The sequence below is a fragment of the Schistocerca americana genome, chromosome X (assembly GCF_021461395.2).
Source record: "Schistocerca americana isolate TAMUIC-IGC-003095 chromosome X, iqSchAmer2.1, whole genome shotgun sequence".
Taxonomy (NCBI): Eukaryota; Metazoa; Arthropoda; class Insecta; order Orthoptera; family Acrididae; genus Schistocerca; species Schistocerca americana.
Window position 1 is genome coordinate 121,723,397 of NC_060130.1, and position 11,027 is coordinate 121,734,423.

At 36.5% G+C, this 11,027-nt stretch overlaps 1 protein-coding gene across 1 annotated transcript in view; it reads left to right on the plus strand.

Annotated features, from left to right (window-relative positions):
• LOC124556778 overlaps positions 1 to 8,901 on the plus strand; it is a 438,094-nt gene extending 429,193 nt beyond the window's left edge. Inside the window, exon 16 of the mRNA XM_047130786.1 lies at positions 8,505 to 8,901. Within this exon, the coding sequence (XP_046986742.1) occupies positions 8,505 to 8,514 (10 nt within the window). The 3' untranslated portion in view covers positions 8,515 to 8,901. The remainder of the gene's footprint in view (positions 1 to 8,504) is intronic.
• Positions 8,902 to 11,027: the final 2,126 nt, after the last annotated feature.

The following is an 11,027-nucleotide window of genomic DNA, read 5'->3' on the forward strand; positions in this document are numbered from 1 at the left end:
TCTCTTTGTTAAGCAAGGCATAACACATTTTCTCACAAAAACTCAACATTCAACAGTGATTTCTGAATGAGAAGTGTGATATTTTCTTATACATAGAATGTAGATGCCATCAGCTCTACCTACCTTGTGCAGACGTGCTGAAATGCTAATCGTATGCATATCCAAACATGTAGCACACTTCATGCAAGTCTGACATTTGTTGCATTCAGCTTCCATGGTGTTATTTTAATTGCCAGCAGTGTAGATGAAAATTCATGACTTCCATGAAGGAAAAATGACAATATTATGAAAAGGATACATTTCAACTCACCATATAGTGGAGACACTTAGTTGCAGATAGGCATGACAAAAAGACTGTCAGACAAGTAACCTTTCAGCCAAAAAGGCCTTCACGAGAATTAGATAACATACAAACACACACTCATGCTAACTCACACACACACACATGACCACAGTCTCTGTCAACCACAGCCAGTCTGACCTCAGCAGATAGAGAATCTGGTGGACGGGACTCTACTTGCGGCAACTACCGTCCGTGACGCGCCTTGCCGATGTGCACCTCCCGCGATCTGTCTGGTGGCTACTGCAAGACTCATATATAAAATCTTCCCCATGTCAAAAAGATATTAAATAGTCTGAATTTAATTTTAAAGGAGGAGAAGAAAAGCTTATGCCCGAACTGGATGATTAGAAAAATTTATAGTCTGCCCTTCTACAAAAAAAGCTTAAAATCAACAATAATAGGCCCCACACAAGTGAACTCAATCAATCGTATTGAAAGATAACTATTTACAATGGAAAAATACATATTTTTAAAATGTAAATCTGAAGTGGCTAGACATGTGAAATATTTCACTAAATTCAATGATAAAAAATCAGTCATCTAGCTTAAGTGGTCAGAACTGATGACAGGAAACAAATACTGCTATCAAAAAGCTACCACCAACTGGAGTGATATTGGCTCATGGCAGGTAACATTGGCTCAGTTTTTTTTTTTTTTTTTTTTTTTTTTTTTAAACTCACAAATCTGCTGCTGCAGCAGCACTTGTTATGTGACAAGTCTGTTAGTCAAGGCCCATTACTAGTATTCAAATTCAAGTTTTTGTTAATGCTTCATTTGTTTAGATTGGACTGTAAAACAAGTAATTCTGAATTCTTCATTTTCATAAAAAATAAAGACTATATTTCACAATGAGGTGACATTATCCCATATTTTGCAGTAACTTTTGCCTCAACAATTTTAGGCTCTATTTTATTTATTTTGTTACCTGACAGTAGATATAAATTTCATACTTTTTTGATGAGAATTTTTTTCTGTCAGTCTGACAGCTGTTTCTTGTGCTGCTAAATGAACTGATAAACTACCTAAAAGAGACTGTGATCCAAAACCTTATGTCCAGATGTAAAAAGTGGAACCATCTCACTAAACAGGCAAAACCTTCTTGGATGCTTGCCAATGAACAAAAATTAAGTTTATCTAGTAGGAGAGGCAGCCTTAGATCAGCAAGAGAAAAAAAGAAGTCACTGTTTAATATCCGTAACTGATCCTAGGAAGATGTAATACTGAGAGGATGTTGCACAAAATAAGCCAACCCAAAAAGTCTCTAAAAGAAACCTATCTTCTGTTTCTTAAGTGGACAGCTTTGTATAATCAATTCTGTTAACTTTTAAATTGTGTTATATTTTTGAAATGATTGATCTAATAAAAATAAACAAATCAGGATTATTCTTGCTCATTTTATCTTGTTAAATTTTAGTTATTTACTACAATTTTTGGAAATAAATGATTCACTGAACTTCAGCAACAATATGTTAAATACACACATCAAAAAAAGTTTTGCATCACCCCAGCTCCCAGAACTCTTGGGGACAGACATTGACTGTGGATATTGTATCACAGACACAGTCACTTTGACTGTTCAGAGATGTCACTAAGCCCACCCAAAGATGTAAACAACCATGAATGAGCAGCACCTATTAGATGGAGAGGGTCTAACAGCTGACCAGTTCCAGTCATTCCACCAGGAAGGAGGTACATGGCTTGTGTTGTCTGTAGTACAACCATGCCTAGAAGGTCAATGGCACAGTTCGATTGTGTCTGCATTGTTACTTTGTGCCAGGAAGGGCCCTCGACAAGGGCAGTGTCCAGGTATCACAGAATGAACCAAAGCGATGTTGTTCGGACATGGAGGAGATACAGAGAAACAGGAACTGCCGATGACATCCCCTGCTTAGGTCACCCGTAGGCTACTACTGCATTGGATGACCGCTACCTACGGATTATGGCTCAGAGGAACCCTGTCAGCAATGCCACCATGTTGAACAATGCTTTTCGTGCAGCCACAGGATGTTGTGTGACAACTCAAACTGTGTGCAATAGGCTCCATGATGCACAACTTCACTCCTGATGTCCACAGCATGGTCCATCTTTGCAACCACAACAACATGCAGCATGGTACAGATGGGCCCAGCAACATGCCGAATGGACCGCTCAGGACTGACATCACCTTATCTTCACCAATGAGTGTCGCATATGCATTCAACCAGACAATTGTCAGAGACATGTCTGGAGGCAACCCAGTCAGGCTGAATGTCTTAGACACACTGTCCAGCGAGTGCAGCAAGGTGGAGGTTCCCTACTGTTTTGGGGTGGCATTATGTGGGGCCAATTTACGCTGCTGATGGGCATGGAATGCGCCGCAATGGCTGTACAATACATGGAGGCCACCCTCTGACCGATAGTGCAACCATATCAGCAGCATATTGGCAAGGCATTCATCTTCAAGGACGACAATTCATGGCCCCATCACGCACATCTTGTGACTGACTTCTTTCAGGATAATGACACTGCTTGACTAGTGTGGGCAGCATGTTCTCCAGACATGAACCCTACTGAACATACCTGGGATAGATTGAAAAGGGCTGTTTATGGACAGTGTGCACCACCATCCACTCTGAGTGAGTGCCAAATCGTCATTGAGTGGGACAATCTGGACCAACATTGCCTTGACGAACTTGTGGATAGTATGCCATGACAAATACAGGCATGCATCAATGCAAGAGGACATTCTGCTGGGTATTAGACATATCAGTGTGTGCAGCAATGTGGACCACCACATCTGGAGGTCTCACTGTATGGTGGTACAACATGCAATGTGTGGTTTTCGTGAGCAATAAAAAGGGCAGAAATGATGTCTACATTGATCTCTATTCCAATTTTCTGTACAAGTTCTGGAACTCTTGGAACCGAGGTGATGCAAAACTTTTTTTGATGTGTGAATAAGGGGCAACAAATGAAAATGAGACACATGGAATCAAATAAGTAAACTGCTTGTTGCTTTACAAGTAATCTGTGTAACTGTTAATACAAATATCCCACTGTGACAAGATACTCAATAGCTTCCCAGAAAAATATTTGCCCTTGTCTACAGGATCATGATTGTGCCCAGGCATCCACCTCTTCATCCACAGTAAATCAATAGCCCTGAATGTCTTTCTTCAGGGCTCCAAAAATATGGAAATCGTATTGGGAGAGATCAAGACCCTATTGAGGATGTGAAAGGGTTTCCCTGCAAAACTTCTTCAGTATACCTGAATCAGCCTTGCCAACACGTGGTTTGTTGGTTTACCATGAGACATAGATACTAAAGAAAATATTATGTTACAATTACCAGCTATCTATCAACTTATCAGAGATTAATGTGTCAAAAAAGATAAAAAAGTGGTCCAGTTTACCCCATCTGATGGTACCTTATGTCTGTTCAAGGAGGACAATCTATGCTCATCAATGGCCCACAGAAATGGTGCTAACAGGAAAGATGAAAGAGATAGTGTGGGTTGTGACACAAAAACGAGACAGAAGAAAATGCTATGAACAGCTTGAACACTCTGTGGATGCTAATTGACATCTTGCAAGCTGCAAGGTCCTTCAGATTATTTTAGCACTCTACTCAACATTCAACTTAAAAAATAACATTTAACAGACATATATTTATTCTTTAACCTACAAATGATGCAGTTCACAGACAGTATCTTGCCCCTTATTCCACATATTACTTATAGATAACAAAATGGCCAGTGTCATAAAAGTCTCCAAAATGCAATATAAATGTGCTGTCTTAGCCACAAGTCTTATAAAATAAAGTGTTCTATTATTTAAGTCTCTTTGTAAAGCATATACAACCCAATAGCCCTACTGAATGGGTGAAATAGCAGAATTCCTAATTTTACTGTGTTTATTTGCAGCCCACACGTTAACTATCTCTAAAAATTACAGTCAAAACAATGACAAAAAATTCTTAAATAAAAATGTGGCATGTTGTCAATGTCTCTCAGTAGTGGCTTATGGGCAGAAACACAAAGCAGTTACAGAACTTACAATCTGGTGAGGCAATGAGACATGGCACAGTCCAGTGCAACATGTGTTGGGTGTCAGCAGCAACGTGTATGTTAGGGGTGTAGACATTGTTGAGGAGGGTGTGGCCCCCTGCATTGAAGCCAGAGCCTTGGGCTGAGTAAGCACAAATGGGGTGTTCTGTTGAATGGGCAGCAGATGGAACACAGCTGCAAATTGTTGTCAAGACTGTACAGGCTTGACAAGTGAAATAGGTTAGCCACACAACCACAGATAGCAATGAGGTGATGCTGTCCAGGTGAGGGTGGCATCATGCTGTACACTCAAATGGGTGGCAGCAAACAGTATGGCATGGTGTTGCAGACTAGCTACAGAAATAGGTAGCCAGACAGCTTGGCCATTAGTCCAGTGTAGACTTGGCAACACAATCAGCGGGGCCAACAGCTGAAGGACAATCAATATAAGATTTTTATTTGCTGACAACTGAACATGCACTCTTTTAGTGAGGATTCTGATCCACAACAACAGGTGTCCTACTACCCCATATATGATTCAGTATTGAAATACTTGACGCATACTGTGTAACACTACACAGTGCATTGTACTTTAGTTAGTCTAGGGGTATATGCCCTCTTAAGTTGCAGACAGACACAACTGAAAGACACTCACACATTAACTTTTGGTCACAGCCTTCGTCAGAAAGGGGTACACATGCATATTCATTCCTTTTTCTGACGAAGGCTGTGACCAAAAGCTAATGAGTAAATGTCTTTTAGTTGTACCTGTCTTCAACTTAACATGGCATCTTTACAGGAAGTAGCAATCTATCTTTCTCCTTCTATTATTGATATTCCAGCCTGGAGTTTCCATTGTTTGATATACAACCATTTTACTATGACAGTTTTCTCTGTGTATTTTGACTTGGCAAGTGGACATTTGTTGGGTTTTAGTGAAAAATTTTCATCAAAATTAACTTTAAGGGTATGGAACATAGAACTAAATGCATTATTTGGTGCCAGTTGTTCAAATACTTGGCGCCAATCTATAGAAGAAGCTATATTTTTAAAAGTATATAAACTTTTCTTTGTAATAACCTTATCTGTCAACACTTAATTTGAATGCCAGCTTGGAATTTTTTTGTGTATTCACGAAGTTAGTTCATAAATTCATGATCACTGCACTATGACAAGCAAACTTAGGCTCAACTACACTTACTTCATAGTCACAACTATTTAGATTTGTGACAATTGTGTCAAGGCAAAGAATTTCTCTTGTTTGTAGATGATTCACTGCAAATAGTTCATAACTGTTTATTAACTTCATAAAAGCTCTCTCTTTATCAACATCTTTCCTGATATGAATACTGAAGTCTCCATATAAGGCAAATTTTGTTCCTAAGTGCACTAGATGACACAGACAGCTTTTAAATTCTTTGACAGAATTTTCAAAATTGGCATCTGGGAAAAGATACACAGAAACAACAATAAAGTTGGCATGTAGCAGCCTCAATGCAGCCAATTCTAGGTCCAAGTCTATGCAGAACAAGCTACTTAAGTCAATTTTATTAGCACTGAGTTTACTGTTTGGATACACAGACATGCCACTATGGGTAGCAGTTTCTCTACACTATGCATTTGCCATTCCCAAACATGTAATACATCTGTAGTGTCTTGTTTCTGGTTGGGCTAGTAAGTGTTCACATATGCATAATACACTGGGTCTTACTTTGTTGACAAAGAACGATAATGTATTAAGTTTCATCCTAAGGCACTGCACGTTTGCACTGACTACAAATAAGCTTGCATATTTTTCAATGGTGTCATTTCCCTTTCTACTGGAATGTTCTTGGTCTTGGAGAGTTCATTGCACTGGAGCACTGGGCATCCTACAAAATAAAAACATCTTGCCAATATGTTCTTCAGACAGACATTATTATACGTTATTTTATCCCTTAGGTTGAACTCAACATCGGTCTTAAGACTGTTATTTAGTTATTTCATTTCAGTTTTTCTACTGTAAAACAGGTGTGACTGGGAAAAGTGTTTCATAAAAAGTTTGTTACAGTTTCAGGCACTTAACATATGACTAGAATTTTCCCAGAAGTTCTAACAGATCTACCACTAGGAACTGACTGAAAATTTATGTACAATTCAGACATGGGCCAACTTATGGCTGGATGAGTGGCCTTTACATTTTCTTATCAAGTTTTCCAGGAGTTTCTTTTGTAATGAGAATGTGGTAATATTATTTTTCCAATTAAAGTTCATATCAACTTAGACACTAGACACCCAGAAATTTATAACTTTTTGTGTATTTTTTATAGCAGAAAACTGGTGAGCTGTGTGTCTATTTATGTTGAAAGGAGCCCATTTCTACTAACCCAAGCAATGGTGTTCATAAACTCAAAATTTCCATTCTCATTTATTGCTTCTTCTCTTGGTTAAAGTCTGAAAAATTGGATGCAAGCATGTACAAGTGGTGAAGTAGATCTGACAATGCATTCATATAGATGGAACTTTTGTTTCTTAATCTCACTGATTGCTACCATTATGCTTGAATGATAAGTATGATTTTTAAAACTATATTTGATGGCTATGTTGATCACTGATAGTACAATGAGAACAATTCACAACAGGGGAGTACTAAACTGTTTGGCTTCGGGATGATTTAGTGAGAACCGCTCACGCACAGCAAAGAGTGGCACATCAGCAGCCAAGAACAGACCATAACATTACTTTGCAACAGATTATGTAATCACTGAGTTCACAGAGAACCTGGAGGACAGGATACTGAGGTGATGGCCCAGGGTGGATAAAAAGGAAAAGAAGAAATCATTTCCCTGCTTTTGACAAGATCAATGTGTAGTTTATTTAACTAAGTGTTACATCTCTAACTCCTATAGGTTCTCTGTGCACTATACTTAAGTATTACCATACACAGCCATATCAACTTCATTTAGATTCCACAACCCTTAATAACGTCTGATGAAAAAAATAGGGAGAAAGGAAAAATAAAAAAATACTTATTTAACTATTTGTTTCATACACAGAGAAATTCCATTTTTAATTTCACCTCATAGAGTTGACATCAGATTTTTAATGTGAATTACTTGTGGTATGAGTGACTTGCCCTTGCCTTTTAACCTTCTCCAACTTATCCTCTTATCTTGCTCTCTTCCATACTGAAGGACTTAATAGTCCCAAAAGGTAGGGTACTCTCGTGTACCTTTATATGTGCCTGACAGAACTATTTTCTGCCTTCTGAAGGTAATTTCTGACAAGTCATCATAATTTTATAGGTTTCCAGAGTGATTTTTTTTCTTTTGATACAGTTTATTTCAGACAAAAGGGGAGAATGATATTATTTAAATTATAGCATCCATTGTCATTTCTGTAGAGACTCTGATGCTTCAAATGATCCAAGGCCTCTTTGTTATTTTCCAATATCACCCTTTATTTATATATTTAACTTCTTTATTGATGTTCTCTTAAGGCATATGGTGAGCTGTTTAAAAAAGTCAATGCAAGTGAAACAAAGTACATAAAAAGTATTTTTATTTATATGTAGACATCTCATCTTCTTCTTGCACCTGTTTTATATTTCCCATTTTTGTTGTTGTTTTTATATTTTACTATTTACTTCAATCAGTCTCTTCCACAAAACATTTTACTATTTCTAAACATTGTGTGTTCCCTAGTTTTCCTTTTCTTTTCTCTCTCCTCCTTATTGTCTCTCCTCTTCCTCTTCATTGCCTTCCTCTTCTTCATGTGTTTTCCATGGTTTGTGTACAGATCTTCCCAAACTACTTTCCTACCACAACACATGAAAGTTTTCATACTTTTCCCTTCTCTCTCATGGCCTTATGTGAGGATATAACCTGTTCTATTGTCTTGCAGCTTTTCTGTCTCTGTTCCAATCAATCTTCCATCATGTTTTCTTTTCACTCCCTCACTCTCTCATTCTTGTGAGAACACTACTCCACAAGTTACTCACATTAATTATGCAGTTTCTTCAGAAGGGAGAGAAACAACGAATTTTAATATACACTGCACTGAGGTCACTGTTCATAATTGTGTCTGATGCAGTAATGTATAAAAATATTAGTTTGTGTTATATCAATTTTTTTGTATGTTTCATACTTCTGTTTCAGCAACATTTGACTCAAGATGTAAATGGAATGAATTCTGGAAAATGCTAATTCTTGATGACACTCCAGCCTTCACCTTGCAACTCATCCAAATTATTCTTAGCCAGCATGGCTGAATTACCTGTATCTTTTTACTTGATAAAGTTATCATGAATGTGATGTAACACTTTTGAATGTGGTTCACAGCCATTTAGATTCCCTTACTGAAATATGACGGGTTTGTGAGATAAATTCAATTAATGTGTTCTTCCAGTGATAAAAAGTACTTAGAGGCACATGTCACTGTGGATGATTATATCATATCTGGCATATCACCTAAGATTTATCATGTATTACAAAATATGCATTGACTCCCTAAAAGTACAAACTGAATATTTTTGCAGTTCTTACTTTAATAACTAAAATGTAATCCTAGATAGAGAATAAGAACTAAATGTGAACTGATTCTTATACATTTGTTTCATGAAAACATAAAATGATATTAAATTAGAATTTTATAAGGAGTTTGATTTAAGATGTAATTGATGAAAATAGGTAGCTTCAAAAATGTAACTTATAATCTTGAAAAGCCTTTAAGTATTACAACAGACTAAAATCAATTAATGTCATGAGAAATAAGAAACAGGAGTCATGTCTTTTGGGGGTGCTAGAATGCAAAAAAGTGAGATGAGATGCTATAAAATATTTAAGTTTCATTATTTTCTTAAAACAGGTGCTTCTTTGCAACACATATAATGACAAAACATTTAAATATTTTAGCCTATCATACAAAAGACAACAAATGATACATCCTGTTGCTCAGAGAGTATTTTTGGTGAATTTTTAAGCTAATCTGTACCATAAATTTTCCTGAGATTTGCTAGCTAGTGTAGCCACTCTGCTCAATCAACTGACAGCTATCACTAATGAACACAGATTTATATTGTGCTACTGGATAATTTTTAACACTCCAGCTGTCTATGATGTGTCTGCCTGCTATCTTATGTCAACAAACAGAACTATAACACAATAGGGCAACATTCACATACAGGTTGTTGCAATACTTCCTCTATTCATGTTAGTTTCTTCTCTTGTTAAAGAATTTTGATACCATGTTCAACTAAAGAGAGTATCAGATACTCATCACAGTGACGTTCTGTATACAATTTTCAGTGATGATATTGTCAGGTTCATTTAATACTTGTTCATGCATGACAAAATTCTATATTTATTCCTTAAAGGAACTGTTTTTCTTTTTAAAATATGGCATTTACATATTGTTTTATTTAGATTTTTCCAAAGCATGTAGCCACTAGTGTAGCATATTTGAAACAGCCAGTTTCAGACATTCACTGGCTTCATTGGTCAATTATAGTTTGATGTTACTTTTTAAATATCTAGCTGCTTCTTTTAAATAAACAACACACATGCACTCAGCAAGATGAAATTACTACCTCTGAGAAACTATAAAAAGACTGAACTAGAATTTCAGTGTAATGTATGACCTGTTTCTGAGTTCCATAATATACATGCCCCTTTCAGAATTAAAGGGAATCCATTCATTCTCATATTATAAAGGTGTACATAAATTCAGGAAACTGTTTAAATGATTTATTGTGTGACCATTACAGATTGCAGCTGTACAGCATTGTGAAGGGAAACACTGGAACCAAAACTTGAGAGTAGCTGCCTGCATGTTACGAGAATTCTTTTAGTATTAAGATTGAAGCCAGATGTGGCTTTCAAAGTTTCATCCTTGGGCTCTGGTGCAGCACATGGTAAAAGTGATACATATATCAGATTGTTTGGGTTACCACATAGTGAATAATCATACAAAGTCACGTCTTATGATTATAGTGACCATTTAATGATTTCTCTTTCTTTTTTGTGGCATATCTGATCCCTTGTTTGATACATCCATATTCAGGCATGTATGTAGTTTTGACATGTAAATATGGTGAATTCTCTTCCTATTCCTGGAAGAAGATTTTATAAGAATGCTCTTAAACCTGAGGCATTAGCCAACATCACATAATAATAATATCCCATGACAGGGACTGCAATGTATACAGTTTAAATCTAAAATATTTCATCTGAGTGTGCACAAAAACATTTACCTTTGAGATATTGTACTAATACTCCAAGAATTTGTGCACCTTTCTTTTATACCAAATTTGATAGTTATACATCAGTGCTCCACAACTGCGAAATGTCACTTTCTCATACAAAATTTAATTTCTTATAGTGACACTGTCATCCTATGTTAGTTTTAATTCATAATAAAATTAAAATAATGTACCTTCATGATGATTATTATCTTATTCATTAGGAACATTCAGTCAGATCTCAATTATCTGTTAATCCAGAGATTTACACACCCTTCTTTAGGGTATTTGAATTTCATAAGGCACTTGAAAAAAATAGTTTCTGGTCTCATTTGAAATGTCATTCTTAAATCTAATGAAAATCTCCAATAACATGGTAGTGTTGAAGACTGTGATATTTCTATGAGCACCATACTCATCTGGTGAAGTCTTCATCATAAAA